This window comes from Podarcis filfolensis (assembly GCF_964270895.1).
Source record: "Podarcis filfolensis genome assembly, chromosome: 5".
Taxonomy (NCBI): Eukaryota; Metazoa; Chordata; class Lepidosauria; order Squamata; family Lacertidae; genus Podarcis; species Podarcis filfolensis.
The window spans coordinates 75,312,956-75,331,839 of NC_139608.1; the positions used below are offsets into that span (position 1 = coordinate 75,312,956).

Below are 18,884 nucleotides of genomic sequence, written 5' to 3' on the forward strand. Positions count from 1 at the left end.
GGGCCTTGATGCACACGTCTCTCTCTCTCTCTTTTTAACCTCAGTCACTCTCCAAGCAAGCTGATATCTGAGATTGCCTCAAGCACCTTGAAAGCATGTCTAAAAATTACAAAGACAAAACTGACGGCAGATTAAATATGATTATTTTAAGAGCTCTGAATTGTGACTTGGCCTTACAGGCCCATTTTTGCACCCATGCCCAAGTTATAGCAAGGGCAGGAAACTCTGATTGCCCTACACTTTTGATGTTATTGCACCAATATCACTAAATCTGAGAAGGTAGCTCTAGGAGACTCAAATCAGAGTGCCAATGGAGCTGCAAAAATAGCCAAAGTTTAACCTCAGGGGATTTGAGTCTGCAGCTCATTATTCTACCCAACTCCAGTTTTTGTCTCTTCATACCACATTTCAAAAGCCAACGTTCAATCAAGTATTTGTCATTTAGTTGGACTCCCCGTTCTTTTATACTGAGCTTCTCATCGGGGTTCTGTAGCTCACTTAAAAGCAGGTTTTACGCATAGAAGGTGAAACTATACCATTTTGTTTAATGTACCGAAAGTGAGAGACCGGATTCCTTCTGCTCCCTGATGAATTCCATTTCACACCCACACTTCATATTAGTAATTCATTGTAGAGTTGAGTTTTAGTAGCCAGCGTGAAATGCACTACACATACTCTCAGGTTTGAACTGTTCTATTATAGTTCTGGAGAGAGGGAAGTCACAGCATCTTTTTCCAAGAATACACTTTCTCTTTCTCTCTATAGAAAGCTCTAGGACTGACTTCATGTTCTATCTGCCACAGTTCCTGCATTGCTATATTCCCCAACCCTGGGTATTTACCAGACAATTCCTTCTTGATGTATATATAACATGTGGTGCCTTTTCAAAAATTCTTTATTTTGAAGACTGTTCATTCTGAACATCTTCTATTTTGAAAGATGGAGATTATATATATATATATCTCCTTGCCAAAAAACTGCTGTTTGAGGACACAGACAGCTTGCCTATTTCCCATTTCCCTCACTGTTTGCAGCAGGGATGGGAAATCTGTGGCTCACAAGATGTTGGGGGACAACAGTTTCCACAGTCGCTGACCATTGGTCCTGATAGCTGAGGCTCATGGGGGTTGGAGTCCAACAACATCCAGAGGCCCACAAGTTTCCCATGCCTGGTTTATGGTATTTAGTATGTGTGCTCTCACTCATGGCCTCTAGGTTTTTTGTTCATTGTTAATGTGCATGTTCTCTTTAAGGCAGAATCTACTTCTCTCTCATATGCCTGAAGCATAGGTATTTCCATATGTTTAGATGGACAGGTAGAATGGAGAGGGCAGATGTTAGCAGAAAATAGAACATTCCAGAGGTCCAAATGGTGACAAGAAGTGATGGGCAGGGAATCCAAAAATCAAATAGAATAAAAGGCGGGTGCCTTTGACGTCACTGCTTATAGGTAGGAAACCTAAGCAGAAAACTGGGGACCCAATAAATTTCAAATTGAGAAAATGAGCAAAAAGCACAGGGTAGGAAAAATAGTATACACTATTTCCCATCACATTTCAGACCACTCTGATCCTTTGTCAGGGAGATCTACAATTTAAAAATATTTATAATTACAGAACTGAGTATTTTAAGCTTAATAACCAATCAGTAAAAATCATGACAACCTTAAAACAAGAACTGTTAAAAAAAGAGAGATTAGGAAATATACATGAATTCAAAGTAGAGATACACATCACTCAAACTCTGCATCTTCCACCAGCGACTTACTAAAATCACTCCACACGGAAAGGCCCCTTCAAACTTTGCAGTTCACTGCACAGAAGGAAAACAACACCATCACAAATGTGTTTCCAGATCAGGGTCAAACTAATTTCCCCCAGTTCCCTCCCATGCTTTAGATACAGCAAGAACCTTTCCAGCTACCTTTCCTCCTTTAAACATGACATTCAGAATTCCACATTGCTGTCACTTCAAATCCCTTTCAGGGGCCCCATCCGTTATGGACTCATAGAAGTGAACATGTTTCCCTCACACAACTCTCTTCTGGTGTCAGAGAAGATATTTACAGCATCACACTTTTGCTGCCAAAAATGGAAATGCTGTGAAGGAGGAAAGGGGGAAAGCTTGTTCACATTTGTTACCACCTCAAGCACCACCACAAATCTCAATTTGCTGCGAACACCCACTGCACATGGAGGTGCACGATAACAAGGAATTCATGTAAATTCCTGAACCGCTATGCAAGGCCTGCCCAGGTGGTCTCAAGACATGAGAAAAGAGGAAACTGAAGAATTATCTCGGGAGCAGTGTGCCTCGATTGGTAGAAAAGGAGTGCTAAGGAGAAAATAAAAACAAGGTCACCACTTTTGATTTGGGTTTACTGAGTTGTGCAGCACTGCTGATTTTTCCTCGTTACACACTTGGGAGAAGGAATACTTTATTTTATTCAGACAATTTGTTTCCTGCCCCACATCTGGAGATCTATGAGCAGGTAAAAATAACATTTCACAAAACCAAACACAATACACTAAAAATGCAAGAGTAGAAACGGCCGTTAAAACCACCTCAAGTGAAAGCTTAGAAATCTGAGCAGAAAGACAGGTTTTAACCTGGTGCCTAAAAGTGCCTGAAATATAGGTTGATTTCAAGGGGAAGGAAGTCAGGATGCCACAATGGAGAAGCCCCTTTGCTACTTTCAATACATTTCTAAATATGCACATAAGAACAGCAAGACAACCATCTCCACTGCAAGACCCAGGTACCTTTTACTAGACACATACAAAAGTACTTCTTATTACTTTTGCATAATACATCCTGAAAGAATTGGTGATATTGTCCATCTTCATTATAATCCATGTTCTTTGAGTATCTTTTCAGGAGCTCTGGTGGTGTAACATGTTCAGCAAGTGATGTCAGAATGAAGACCTAGTATTCATGGAAGGAACCCTCCAATGTAGCTCCTAACCATGCCAGCATCACCTTGTTTGGAAACTTGGTCAACATTGCCACAAGAAGCTCCCTTTCATATGTCAAACTGCAGCTAGAAAAGGAGGTGCAGGAACTCACCATGAATTCATCCCTTGTTCTCATATAATGGCAATGGTGCCCACCTGGTGCCCATGCAAAGGGCTTTCACTGATGCATTAAGGCTGCAATCCTATACTTCCTTGCCTGGGAATACACCCCGCTGAACACTGGGATTTCCTTCAGAATATACTTGTATAATCTTGCACTATGGGATGATTCGCACATTAATGAATAATCCCAGATCAAACACTTCAGAGAAGTTTTGGTATCATCCAGTGTGGCCTAAAATTGATGCTCGTCACTGGAGCCACTTCACACATTAAGCTCCGAGTCAGAAAGTGCTGAGGAAGGAAGGGAAATCAAATCAAAATCAAGTGTATGTGTGTAGGTCAACCCCATGCAGGGTCCATTCCAAACTAGGTTAAAAGGGGACTTGGAAATCCAGGAGCAAATTACTGGTATGGTGAACTGTCAACCTCACCCGGCAGTCAGGAACAAAAAGGATATAATGGTGAAAAGGGGGGAACCTGCCTACAGCTTGGAACGTTCTACTGCTGAGCAAGTTGAATAGATCAGGATTAATTTCTTTCTTTCTTTTTTTGGAAGTTACTCTTTCAAACTTTCTGTTCCTTTAATCAAAAAGAAACATCTTTCAGGAGAATAAGGCAGCTCAGCAGGAGAATGACCCAGGATCATACCTATGGCAGGTTCAGAATAGTCAGCAAGGCTAGGTATCGAGTTAGACAAGAGGACAACGGGGAGAGACACAAACTAGGAAAGCAAGCTGATTGCCAGATGCCATTGCTTGAATAATGTGTTCTCAGGCTGAGTATCCCAAGACTTTCAGTTGCCAAGCACACTCCATGAGTGGACACAACTGTCATCTGTCAAGACTGTAGCAGATGGAGGTAACTGAAACACATGCCACTCTTCCAGAGGCAGAATTTTCTGGAGTCTTAGAGCCATGTGTATTCACATGGTAAGGTATTACAGTCAATTCTTTCAGCAAATCTTTCACTATTTAATGGATCACCCTGTCAGGGAATTTTCACCAATACTCAGTTTTCATTTCTTTTTTCTTCATTTTGCTCTTTTACACACAGTTATAACTCCCTGAACAATTTCTCTCTGTCTCTGTTGTTCATATCTTTCAAGTAACAAGTGTCCTTCAGTTACTTGCATAAACCCCCCACACACAGAATCAACATCCTTCTGAGAGTAACAAAAGATTTCTAGTAATCACAGGACACAAATTCAATCTCAACCGTGTCCCTTAGGCAAAAAACCCCCACCAACCCGATTGACAAAAATGACTTGGCTTCTGTTTCTGAGAGCAGACTGACAGTCATTGGGTTATTCACATTCCTGTTCTTTTCCATCCCATATCAAACCACATTTCTCCTTCACATATTTCAAAAGCACTTTGTAAGGCACGTCCACATGGCTGGACGTCCACATGGCTGGACCAGTGGCAGAGCTTCATGCTCCAGCACTGGGGGTGGAGAGCAGGTGGGGGCAGGGCGCGTGTCCCGGAGATGTGGCGCGCTGCCTGCAGGGGCAGGGGGTGCGTCCTGGGGGCGGGGGGCGCTGCCTACAGGGGCAGGGCACCCAGTGCAGGCAGGGGGGCAGCTGCGATGGCACCCTGGGGGTCGCGCTGCCGGGGGCGGTGCACTCCCCCCCCCACACACTCCTCTTCCTCCGCCAGTGGGCTGGACCTCATAGATGATGCTGTCATTTAAAAAAGATCAGGCCATTTAGCCAACCTATGTGAACTCTCTTTAAATAAGTTAGTGGAGTGGCAAGAAGCTAATCTATAGGGAAGCAGCTTCTACACTGTTCCAGTAAAGAATGACAGAGAGAGAGAGAGAGAGAGAGAGAGAGAGAGAGAGAGAGAGAGAGAGAACATAAAAGGTACAGTGGTACATTATCATAATCCTCTCTGGAAGTCCGTTTGACTTCCGAAACGTTCAAAAACCAAGGTGTGGCTTCCGATTGGCTGCAGGAGCTTCCTGCACTCAAGCAGAAGCCGTGTTAGATGTTCGGTTTCTGAAAAACGTTCGAAAACTGAAACACTTCTGGGTTTTCGGCGTTCGGGAGCTGATTCATTCGTCAACTAAGCCGCTTGAGAACCAAGGTTCCACTGTACTAACATATATTCCAAAGACCCCAGAATTATCTCCAGAATCAATCCATGGACTATTGACTTTGATGAAAGGTTCTCAGAGGGGCTGTACATACAGCAATATTACTTCTAATGTTAACTAAGATCTAACATGGTATAGTAGGAGAAATATATTATTTCCCTATTTCTTAAGAGATATTTAGAATGGACTACAGCAGTCAAGATCAAACTAACAGACTGCTCTTATAAACATCAGGAACTGTTTGGGCAGGCAGTAGCCATAGTAGTGACTGATACAAATATGACCCCCTGGTGCTATTGAAACATCACTCCTTCCAAATCCCTGCATAGTGCAATTTTGCAATGCTGAAGTCAAGGAGAAGAGCAGAACATCAGCAAAAGGCTGTGCTGGCGCTTTTGAAAAGGGCAGCAATTACTGTCTGGTATCAAATATTTCATTCTTCAGTAACATTGAAAGAGTGGTGGCATTTCAATTCCAGGCAGTCTTAAAGGAAAGTAATTACTTAGATCCATTGCAATCTGGTTTCTGGCCTGGCTATTGGATGGAAACAGCCTTGATCACCCTGGTAGATGACTACACCAGGGAATGGATGGGTTGAATGTAACCCTGTTTGTTCTTCTGGACCTCTTGGCAGCTTTCAGTACCATTGACCATTGTCTCCTCCTAGATCATCTTATTGGATTGCCACCATTTTTAATTGGCTCTGGGCCTTTCTGAAAAGACAAACCCAATCAGTGGTGCTGGGAGACTTCTGTTCTGCCTTTGGTCTATGGGGTACTGCACCTCAAGCTTGTTAATATCTACTGTACGTCAAGAATGTTTTGTTGTTGTTGTTGGCTCTGCAGACTGAAGTTCAAAATAACCTTACATCTACAACAAACCTGTAAAGTAGGTCACATTACAGCTCAGGGTGAATAAGGTCTGAAGCTATTGGTTTATGTAAGGGCACTTAAGGAACATTAAAAGAGCCTGCCCATCTAGTCCAGCAACCTGTTCCCAAAGTGACAAATCAGATGTCTATGACTTTATGGCTAAGATTATGTTTGAACTAAGGACTTGTAACTCAGCTCATAGCATGTGTGTTTAACTGCTTCAATCCCCCAGTGTATTATAAATGCTTTCTATATATTTTGGGTTTAGACGGAGTAACGTCAGCTGCCTCAGATCCTTTCATCCCATATTTTAAATATAAAAACTCCAAAGAACAAACTGAGTTTAGGTAAATCAGTTCCTGCAAGCACACACAAAATGTGAATAGAAATAAAAAAAATTTAAAAAACCCCAGAAGCACAGAGCTGTGAAATTATTTTTCAGTAATAACAGAAACCCTACACCTTAGCTGGTAAATATATTATTTCAGGGGTAATGGATGATCTGCATCACACAGCACAACTAATAATAGAGCAGGAGTCATTTTGAAAATCTGTGCTCACAACAGTATATTACCCTTATTCTGTCTAGGACAACTTACTTGCATTCTAGCAGTGCAACACTGTGTGCTTCTTCTTGCCTCCAGGTCGCATCACTGGTGACGTCCAATGATGGCAAGACATCTGAACTTATAGGTAAATTGTCCCATTAAGATGAAATTAGTCTCCATTGTGGGAAGCAGCTATATGTTAACGTGACACGTATTTCCAGTTCAAGTTTGCAAGAGATACTGCAGTTGACTCCCAGGTTCAGGGTAAATAGTTGAGGGCCCTCAACCAGAAAGTGTTGGTTAATGTTTAATAGCTCATATACGTTGTTCAATAGAGTGAAGAATGGGACAACCATTTTCCTAGCATGCAGTGCATATTCGGGAATTGAGTAACAGGCTTGCTCTAGACTTAGCTAGTTGCCTCCCCCTAGAGGAACAGACACACAGTCTGAGACTGCTCCTAGAGTTGTCACTCAGAGTTCAAGTAGTCTCTGTGGTTCATGGTGGTTTTTGCTGGCCCACTGGCTACAACTGTTCCTGGAGAAAGAGAGTCTGGCCACAGCAGTCCATGCTCCATATAAGCTCCCAGTTAGACTACTGCAATACACTCTGCTTGGGGCTGCCCTTGACAATGACATGCAACTTGCAGATAGTGCAAAAGGTGGAAGTGAGTTTGCAGTTCAACACCAATCCTAAAAGAATTGAACTGGCTGCCAGTATGCTTCCTCCCCACTTTCACAGTGTTTGTCATAATGTTTAGAACCCTGAATGGATTGAGAGCATGATACTTAAGAGAGCACCTCTCACTACATATTCCTGCCTTAAAGTTAAGATCTGGTGAGGTGGGAGAGAGCTGTCCTCCACACCAAATTATTATTTTATTTTATTTTTAAATAATATTTATTACTTTTAAAAGTTACAAAAAATGAGAAGAAAGAAAAAGAAAGACAAAAAAGAAGAAAAAAACAAAAGAGAAGAAAAACAAAAACAATACAATAAACAATACAAAACCCAACCTGAACCCATTAAACTAAACACATAAATAAAGCAAAGCAAAAACAATTTAAAAACATCCCTCCTTTTCCATACTCTATCCTTCATTCCCTTGTTTCGTCGACTTCCTCACACCTCCCTTTTTGTATCCCACTTCTGGTACTTGTTTCAGCAAATCCTTTCCATCTTTCTCTATTTTCTATCATACTATAAATAACATATTTTTTAACCTTATTTCCCATTAAGGCTAAATTACTTATATGTACTTAACTTCACACCAAATTAAAACCTGGCTTATTACTCAGGCATTTGTCCTATGGTGAGAATAGCTTAGAATTTGACTTGCTTGTGATGTTTGCTGGCACTCAGAATTTAAGATTTTATGCTGAACATGACTATTATGGGTTGTGCTTCATGTTTTTTGGTTTGATTGCTGTATCTTGCCCTGAGATCAACTGATATTTATTAATTGAATTTATAGACTGCCCTATACCTGGAGGTCCCAGGGTGGTTCACAGAATAAAATCAAAATATAAAACCACAAAATACATAATCAAAATAAAAACAACAACCCAATAGCTCCCCGTCAAAAAAACCCACTTAAAAAAATACTGATATAGCTTGGGTTAGAAGTATGTTAATAAATTAATACAGTGTGGAAATGTAATTGTCCACCCTGAGGTGTGCCACTGCCCCAGTGAAAGACCTCGACAGATTTTGAATCTGGGTGGAATAAATGCACATAAAGGCAAGCTTTGTCTTGACAGAAGACTCTTCTCCTAACTCATGTGCACTTGCTTAAATGTCAGAAGAGAACCCATGTGCATATACTTATAGGTTCTCTTTAGGCATTTAAACCAATGCATGCTGCTGCTGTCCGACACACGTTGTTCTAGCCAGATCAAATGTCTGCAAACCAAAGCCAATCTGGATCCCGAGGCCTAAAGTTTAACAGGGGTGAGAAGGTCAGCAGGGCTAATGCGTAGCGTAAAGCAGAGCAATAGGGTAAAATGATCAAAGTGCGAGCACACCCCAGAAACATCTGCAACTCATAGAAAAAGTGACACTCGAACATAAACCAGTGTGTGGCAGGTTGTCATGGCAGGGGCTCTGTGTGTGATGAAGTAGGGCTTCTACCACGATTCAGAAAGTAGTAACATGCCTCCCAAACTCATTCTCTGCATACACTTACCGTCAAGACCTTCCATCAAAATCCTCCCACTTCAGAGATTTGGAACAAACAAAACCTAAATTTATTTAAACATTTGGCTTCATGGCTCCAAATGAGGGCCAGAAGACAATGCTGGCAAGAGATCTGATGGAATAAGGTAGGCACTGCACAGTCAAGGCACACACAATTTAGGAGCGATGTGCTCCACTGTCTGAGTTTTATGGACAGTTTTACTAGGCTTCTCAGACAGAGCTTTACAAGGTTTGTCACCAATAAAGAAAACCTTTGGGTGCTGTTCATGAGGACATTCAGAACCAAGTAGCTCCGGCAGAATTTTAGCTAATTCTATCAGATTAAAGTTAATATGCTGTGACCTAAACATTTTTTCTTTATTGGCTTATATTCTAAGTAGTTGCATTTATTTGCCCCAATAAATACTACCCTAAGAAGATGGCAGAAATCTGCTTGCTTAGTATAGCAAAACAGAGCCAGCAACAGCTAATAAGAAAGGGGTCCACGTATTATTTATTACTACATATTAACTTGATTTGATGACTACTGGACATTTCAAAAGGAAACAACAACACCGAAACACTCTTTCCAATCTGGCAGAGAAAGCAGTAAATGTTTTACCGTTAACATTCTAAGCAACATCTGAGGTCTGGCGGGGGGAGCAGTTAATATAATCATCACTCCTGTTCTACTGCTTCAGTTGCAACTGGGAACAGGAAGACTGAGCAGGTGCAGAATCTCCAACGGCCCAAGAGGAGGTGCTTTGGCTCCAGCAATGAGGTGGGGTGGGGAAGTAACTTAAGAGCCCCACTGGGTCACACCAAAAAGCTTTTCTAGCCCAGAATCCATGGCGGTCAACCTGGTGTGTATAGGAAGCCCACCAACAGGAGATTGGGACAATAGTACTGTGGTACCTTGGGTTACAGACGCTTCAGGTTACGGATGCTTCAGGTTACAGACTCCGCTAACCCAGAAATAGTACCTCGGGTTAAGAACTTTGCTTCAAGATGAGAAAAGAAATTGTGCTCCGGCAGTGCGGCAGCAGCAGGAGGCCCCATTAGCTAAAGTGGTGCTTCAGGTTAAGAACAGTTTCAGGTTAAGAACGGACCTCCAGAATAGCGGACTATTGATGTAGCATCTTCCTATGACTTCCTTATGAAAAGTCCTATTCTCTTTCCTTTCCCCACAATTTGAGCTTCCTGCTTGCTTCTAGGTATGGGATAAGGTATAAACATGAATCCAATGTACCTGTGAGGACATTTTGAATATAATTCTCACATTCCTGGCTATGACAGTTTGTTTAGTCTTATTTGATTTTAAAAGGATATTGGGTCAGAAATTCTGAATGAGCTTAGGAGTGCTTAGCTCTTTCTAGGGTTGTGGCGCTTATCTATATTCACACAACTAAACCACACGAGAATATTCTCAAGCGTCAAAAATTGCAAATTTCAACACACGCCAAGGAATGCAAAAACCAGGTAAGTCATTTCAGCACAGCTCTTGTCAAAATTTCCATGTTCAACTTCCCTAGTCAATACATTTGTGCCTATGAAATTGCTTAATACATGGCAATAGAACATAACATACTTTTTACATAAAATAGCATCCCAAGAGGATTTGACAGGAGTCAGTGCAACGGGCTGCCAATAAAATTAGATCTAAAGCATTTGGAAACTAGGGGGTGGAGATAATAGGGTTGGCTAACAGCCATTTACATCCTGTATGTGGAACACACTGAGACCTTAGTCCTTCCATTTGCATTTCTTCTGTTCTATTACTCCTGTGAAACTTTCCTAGTAAAGTCACAGGTCATGACCTCCTCCCAGGGGAAAGAGAAGGGATGGTCCCTCTTACTCAACAGATATGCTACTGACCTGAAGCATTTGAAGATAACCTTCTTGTGGGTCACAGAGGAGCGAAGATATCCGGTGGTTGTTCCTCATGCATCGTTGATTGTTCTCTCTTGACAGAGGGAAGATCTGCCGTATGACGGTCATCCTCCCGAGAGCACTGTGCACCAGTTCCAAAATTTCATTGTCGCTGATTTCCTGTGAGGAAAGAAACAAATTCATTAGAATCCACTTCCATGATAAATTGTACTTTGAATGAATCTTTTATTTATTCAAGTCCAGCACCTATATATTTCTGAGGACATTTTTTTTAAAAAAACAGAAAATAACTGAGACGGAGAGAACTCGGTGCTCTTACCTAGTGAAAACTTAGCCAATTTCTGGCCTCATCTACACACGACATTCTGTGCCTAGAAAGCATGGCTCCGAGCAGCTTTGCACTTGCCTCATCCTTTCTAGGCATGGGTCTGAGTGGCTTTGCCTTTGCCCCACTGCGTTTCCCTGGGAAGGCTGCTCTTTAGTGCTAAATCGGAACAAACTGCAATCTGCAGAAAACCCAATTGCGTTAAGCCATCAATTTCAGCTCTAAACCATCAATTTCCCCCCAGGAAAGTGGCGGGGTGAACAGAAGTTTGGATAATTTTTTTCAGTGTCTGGATGAGGAACTACTTATTAATAGCTTCAAATATTTTTCTCAGGCTTCACAAGGGAATAGTGAAGTCTAAGTGTAATAAGTAAATAGGTAGAATAATTAAAATGGAAGAAATTTATGCTTCTACGGCATTTTTCTTCTTCATTCAGACTTATCATGTGAAGACAGTTGTGGTTGTTTTGTTGTGGTGGTTGTTAATTTCATTTATGAATCACTTCCCATGGGGCATCCTAAAGCAACGTACAATATAATCCCACCATTTGTTACAAATTGAAACTTCAATTTAAAACATTTATTGGATTGCTGTATATTTTCTCATAATAGCTATAGCAAAAGTATCAACAGAATAAACAGGCACTTTTTAATCAAAGGAGCTTGCACTTATGGCATGCATGCCCTAAAGTATAAGACAATTAAATCAACCATAAAAACCACCACTCGTTACACAGAGTGGCCAGAAATATAGATGTTCCTGGGGAATAATCAGGATCCTCACTAAATGGCATTCTTACGTCATGTATTAATGTACTAGTAAATAAGCACAGCTTATCAAATTTGCGTAATAAGTATAATCTGAACCTATTCTTTGTAGTGTTTTCTATCCTGTGCCATAATATGATGATGATGATGGAGGACAGATTTCAGATCAAGGTATTAATCTGAAGGCTACTAGCTAAATAACGGCTCATTTAAAAGCACTTATGGCTTTTTCCTGGAACTAAAGAAAATAAATCCAGGAAGATCCCCCCCCCCTCTCTTTCTAAATGACAGGTGCCATAGGATATTGTCAGAGCATCCATGCTTTCTGAGAATATTCCATCTGATTAAATTGGCTATTTCGGAAGGGATAGGAAAACACATTTGACATGAGTCACCTTGTTTTGTCCTGCCCTCCACTTGCTTGTGGCACAACAGTGTCACCTACTTTATGCAACTTAATCTGTGTAGGGAGCGAGATTCTTGGTGCCCGGAATAACATTACTCAAGATTTTTTTCCTGGGGTTTCAGGCAAGAGTGTGTCTCTTTTGCATCAGCCCTTCTTCTTTTAAAGTCAATTACATCCAATCAAGATCATACCGATGAACACAAGCGATATTAAACCCAACGGTACATGCAAAGCATTGCTTTTTGGTCTGATCAAGCATAGCTGTACTTAATAGTCTCATTATCTGCTTACTCTTGTGGCCAGGGGAAACGCCTCAGTCGCAAATGTATTTTGAGAAGCTGACATAATTTTCACAACTTACGACCGAAAACACACGATGATTCGAAAGCTACCAATTTCCCGTGTAGAGTATTTATTTAAATAGTTGCTGGGGGGCGGGGAGGGGAGGCTGCATAAGTAAGAAACTATTTCCACGTTTGGTTATACAGGCAACTTCCAGTTTATGTGGGGGTTACATTCCAAGGCACCACACACTTAAGTGAAATTGTGTATATTTGAGACACCACTGGAAAAGCCTGCAAACACCCCATTTCCACCCCCTACCCCTCCTGTGACATTTTCTGGTCACTTTCAAGGTTCATCATGATGTGTGTGTGTGTGCACGATTGCACACATATTGCACACACGTAAATGGGGCTTGCCTGTATTAACAATGAGAAGTGTTTGAGCTTCAGTGTTGTTCTTAAAACTCAGGGGTGTGGGGAAGAGATTGAGGCAGACAGACAGAACCAACACATTTAATAGCGCATACATCTAAAAATATGCTAGATGGGGGAGACAGAATGTAGTCTATAAGAACTTCTGCTTTTGTTGTTGTTGTCAATTTTTTTATTGATTTTACATTTTCAAAACAAATTTCCAGTATCAATACTAAACATTCATTTTTCAATTCCCCCCTCCCTGTTGACTTCCCTCAGCTTCCATTTCTGGTTTAGTGCATCAAATGATACATTCTGCTGTTCGTATATAATACTATGTGATATTTCTTGTTTTGTGTAAATAAAGTTGTAAATGTTTATTTAAATCCTGCCAACGAGTCCATTTTTTGTTTGTTTCTGCAAATACATTGTAAAAGGTTCCCATTCTTTTTCAAAGTCCCTATTGTCCTTTTCTCGCAGTTTGTCTGTTTACTTTGCTAACTTCTGTTAACCCCACATTCCCCTTCTAAGGCATAGATGTAGTGATCTTAGCGCAATAACCTATGGTCTGGGAATGGAAGGGGCAGTGCCCATGTCAATGGAAGCTACTTCTTGCTTTGCTTGTTAGCTTCTGTAAGAGGCAGCATCCCACAGGCAGCTAATGCTCTCTGGAGGCCTCTGGCGAAAAACGTTCTACCACCACCACCATTTCAGCCGCCAAAACTACATACTGAATATTTAATCTTCCTGAACATTCAGGAAGTAAAACCCAAAGATTATTTTAAAGCATCTCCGGCTCCCAGTACTCAATCCATTTGTGTATTTATTTATTTGCAGACAAAGAACATCAATTATTGTGTTTGCAATACCTAGCTATTTTGCTCAGGGGAAATATTTAAATCTCCTTTAGCTGCCTTCAGTTATCATAACACAAATTGCAAAATGAGACAATTATGTTTCACATTAAAAACTCCTATTTTCCTAGAGGTAATGAAGGAAAATTATAAATTTTAATGACATTAATAATTTACCAAACCAAAAAGAGTTCCATGAAAAAAAAATGTCCCTGAGAAAAATCTGAAGATTAAACTTTAATAGGCATGAGGATCATGAGGTTGATGAAAAATCTGTAGACTTATATGCAGTATTTACAGCAGGGCTGGTGCTTTAAAAACGTGAAATGGATTTCCCTTACTTGCATATTTTGGTTTATAGAAGAGCAGCAATGTGGAGTCATGGTTGGTGCAGTTCTAGGTATGCAAACAAGCAGTGCTTTTTTTCTGGGAAGACGCAGGGGTACGCATACCCCTAAACATTTTGTGAATCTAAGTTTGGCCTGGGAGATTACAAGGGGTCAAAAAAAATAAATGGATGTAGCATGCTATATTGGAAGCAAAAAAACTTGTTTTGGTGAATTGGAAGAGCCACAAAAAGAATCCTATTGAGCACATGGATTGATAATATGGACAGATTAGCTACATACGAATGAATTGCATGTCAATGCAAATTAAGAATGGATAAATATGAAGAAATCTGGAAGGAATATTTAAGGCGGATAGTGGTGGGAAGTAGGGGGAGGAGAGAGAGGTGGGAAAATATTGTTTAGAAGGTGTAGTCACAGGTATATCAGTGTATTCAAATCTGAATTGTCAAATTGTGTTATTATGGTTTTGGTTGTATGTGTCTTTTGCGGTTGTTATTTGTATTGAAAAAATGATTAAATAATTTTTTTACAAAAAAAATTCTAAGTTTGGCCTCATTGAGGGGCAGTACTTCAATATGAGTAGGAAAATGAGAGTACCCCTAAACATTTTTTTTAGGACAAACAAGCACGGGGCTTCACTCAACGACTCATGGAGGAAACAAAGCAGCTAGCACCGGCAATTTGCATGGGAGGGAACAAACAAATTGACAGTGCCAGCTGGAGTTCCTGGCACGGTGGCTGGGTCTGGGCATTTTGCTTGGCCTGCTCAAACATAAGCATGATGTTACGCAACCACAGAGAGACCAATATTTTGAGCCGCCATCTGCTTATTCAGTCCCCCCCCCCCCGCCCCGGATATATGGGAGGGGCTGGATCCAAGGGGAGGAGAAATCATCCTGTTGCCACTGTGTCATCAACTGGAATCCCTCCTTCACTGGGCCCACCCGTGGCTTCCACAGCATTCTACTCTTACTGTATCCTCTAACTGCTCAGGAAAAAAAACTGCCTTGAGTTGGCCCTGCAATACTTCCATGGGGCTCAGGAAGCTAAAAAAATGGTACATCTGTTCTCCGAGATTATTAGGAAATGATATTAATTGTTGCCTCTTAGTGTCTTGCGCATATCCAGCCCAAGGAGTACAAACAGCCAGTAGTTTACTTCTTTATTGCCAAAGTATGAACTTACAATGGCTAGGCAGCTGCCACCCCTCCCCAGGCTTGTGCCCCGAGCTTGTGCCCTGTTGGAACATGCCAACTTAAGTGCTCTAGTCTAATGGCACAAGTACAAGCAACCTGTGACTTTTCCTAGATTGAAGTTGTTGGTGCGCCTGGCTCTTTAAGACCCCCCACCCTTCTGCCAGATCCTAGGGAGCAGTGGGGGAGGGGACAGAGTGGGTTTTGCCAACCCTCTCCCTTCAGGCCTGTCCTGTCCTTCCTCCACCATCTCTGACTACTCAGACCCCTCCTCATCCTCCAGCTATGGCTCCTGTCTTATGGGAGGCACAAAACATAAATAATAATAATAATAATAATAATAATAATAATAATAATAATAATAATAATAATTTATTTATACCCTGCCCATCTGGGCAGCCTCCAACAAAACATTAAAATACAGTAATGCATCAAACATTAAAAGCTTCCTTAAACAGGGCTGCCTTCAGATGTCTTCTAAAGGTTTGGTAGTTATTTTTCTCTTTGACATCTGGTGGGAGGGTGTTCCACAGGGTGGGTGCCACTACTGAGAAGGCCCTCTGCCTGGTTCCCTGTAACTTGGCTTTTCGTAGCAAGGGAACTGCCAGAAGGCCCTCGGCACTGGACCTCAGTGTCTGGGTAGAACGATGGAGGTGGAGACGCGCCTTCAGATATATTGGACCGAGGCCGTTTAGGGCTTTAAAGGTCAGCACCAAGACTTTGAATTGTGCTTGGAAGCTACTCTCTTCCCCTGCATCAGCCTCAGGCCCTGTGACCTCTTCCACCTGCTCCTCGGAGCCCTGAGAGTCCCTGACACTTTCTCTCTGTAGAAAAAAATGGTTAAGCTATTCCCACCCCACTCAGAAAACTGAAAAAGGCATGCAGAAGAAAGTACCTGAAGACTGATATAGGGTATGGGGAACATTTTCATACCCAGCCACCACTGGAAACAAAAAGTAGACTGAAGCTTTCTTCTGCCAAAGAATATCCCAAATATTATATTCAGTAAACAATGTTGATTATGATATTTTAAGTTCTGTACCTCATTATCAAGACAACACCATCTTAGTTGTTAATGCTCTTTCCTGCTCCATTTCCTTCAATATTAACTATGGACTGTATCCAAACTAAGTTTAACTTACTTGAAACCACTGGGACAAGTTAGACACGACTTAAGTCTCATTTATTTCAATGAGAACTAACTTTAAGTAACGGATTATTTATAGAGAGAAGCAGTAACAGCTGAAGATTTACATAAGATACATCCCAGATGCAAATAATCTAAATCACTTGAATTTTGGAGGAAGAACATAGCTACCAATAGATTTATTAGCCAAGAATGACATCAGACAAGGGAGAAATAAAGCCACCAGCACAAACAATGAATGAGGCCATGAGGTGAAAATGGAAAGTAAGGATGTCTAGACTATGGCAGAGACAGCAAAGTAAATAATCATCCATCATGCACTGAATGGGTAGCATGGCCTCTGACAGTCAAAAGCAGAAGAGCAGGTGCTCTGCAGAATTGGGCAGAGATGGTGGAGGACATTAAATCAAGGATCCATTGGAAGCTGGAGGGAAAGAAAATTAAACAGACCAGGAATGGACAAAAATAATCATGCAGCCACATCCTAGACACATTTACTTGAAAGCAAGTTCCACTGAGTTTAGTATTTCCAGGGAAATTTGTGTATGGTCCCAGGCTTAAAGACAAAGAGTCTTCAGTGTCAACCCACACATTACAAATTGGTTCTGATACATGTACCTCAATGTACATGGTGGTGGCCTAGTGTCACTGTTGGGAAACTGTGTACGTGCAACTACTCACACAGAGTCAATTAAGGTTTGGCAGACAGCTGGAAGGCAATCTGAAGGGGTAAGACTGCCTGGTGATAACAGAGACATGGAGACCGCTCCCTGATTGGTCAAGCTCTCTCAAGGGAGTGATAATTAATGGCCTACTAACTGGAATGTGTTAGTTCCAAGGTTCGTGAGTTCAGAGTTCTGTGTGAGTGTAGGAGTTGTGAGTCGTGTCAGAGAGAGCTAGCAAAAGATCCGTGTTCTGTTCCTGTAAATAGTCCACTGTATATAATAAACACCTAACTACAAGTTCCTGGTTCCTGCTTCGTCTATCCTGTCTGCAGCCAAGTCGCCAATTGCTTCCGTGGATTCTGCGTGTACTCTGCTAGGTCTGGCTAAGGTCCTGCAACTAGTCAGAAGGTTGTGAAACTCCAAATAGGTTTTGCCAATAGTCACATCACATGGCAGCATAACGTGGGATAAGAATACTCATGACACCCACAGTGGAAATGTCTATATTAATTGCGGGCAAGGGCGAGAACCTTTTTTGGCCTGGGAGCTATGCTCCTTGGCAGATGCCCTTCCGGGTCTGTGTGGCAGAGGTGGGTGAGACAGGTACAAATCCAGGAGGAAAAGCAGGTGAAAAAATGTATACCATTTTTATTGTAAAATAATTTAAGATTTTTAAAAATCCGCCTAATTACAAGGAAATCAGTGTTTACAGCTGATCAACTGTGAATTAACATTTACAACAGACAGATCCGTAGGCGGCAGGTGGTCTTGGAAAGTAAACTTGAGTTTTTAAAAATGAGTGTTTTATCTGCTTGCGGTCCTTTGGGACCTTTTCTCACATGTGTTCATTTCAAAAGAACATCTTGTTGCACACCTTTTTTTGTTCAACTTAATTTTACCGAGATATGCTGAGAAGACGCTCTTGGACGTTTCTGCACAGTAAGCCAATGTGAAGTACCAAAGTAAGTGTTTTCCTATCACTACCATACTATAGAAACTCTGATCTAATCTCACAGTAACAGGAAAAGAACAAACATCCTCAAATATTTCTGGGATCTCATACAGAGAATTTACAACATGAATAAAGCATGACATTCTTTCCTCTGGCAATGTGTTTGACAGATAAAAGAAACAAAAGAATGGTAATGATAGCTTGTGGTGAGGTAATAAGCGCTACCCTTTGAAACTTATTGGATGTGTGTTAATCTGAATTGACTGAAAGTCATTAACGTGAATAGCCACAAATGAAAGCCTCAAAGTCAAGTAGCAACTCTAACCTTCAGCTTTCCAACTTAGTTTAGCAACTTGTAATTAAATCTGTTTTGTGGCATTTCAGGTGACAGCAATGGGGCTGCACTTTATCTTCCCATCAAAACAAAGGGGAGAAAATTTCATTATAACCAATTTATGTCTGGAAACACTGGCTGCAGCTAATGGAAGTTGCATCGACAGGGAGATACAGCAAGGAGGAAGTTGACTTCCAGAATTAGCTAATTACAGGCCAGGGCTTGATGCGTAGCTCACTTAGAGCACTTATGGGAAATCTAAGAAACAACAGGAAGTGCAAGTCCTTCCAGTTTTTACATTTCTTCTCTACGAATCTAAAATGGGAGTTCACACACCCTGGGATGGATCCAGAGTTGCCTTTCCATTAATGGAAGGGCTCGTTCCATTTGCAGATAGTGAATCCAGCAGTCCCCAGTGCCATCTCCCATGTATTCTGTAGGGTCCCCTGACCACCTGAAGGGCACAGAGGGCTAAAATGAGTGAGAATGGGCAAAAATGGCCTCTCTCCCCACTCGCCAATCGGTAGAGTGCTGCC

The 18,884-nt window shown here is 41.4% G+C and overlaps 1 protein-coding gene across 6 annotated transcripts in view; it reads right to left on the minus strand.

The window, feature by feature from the left end:
- GRID1 (glutamate ionotropic receptor delta type subunit 1) overlaps positions 1 to 18,884 on the minus strand; it is a 702,351-nt gene that overhangs the window by 122,762 nt on the left and 560,705 nt on the right. For all 6 annotated transcript variants that reach the window (XM_083614626.1, XM_083614625.1, XM_083614628.1 and 3 more), the window contains exon 6: positions 10,642 to 10,815. In XM_083614626.1, the coding sequence (XP_083470752.1) occupies positions 10,642 to 10,815 (174 nt within the window). The remainder of the gene's footprint in view (positions 1 to 10,641; positions 10,816 to 18,884) is intronic.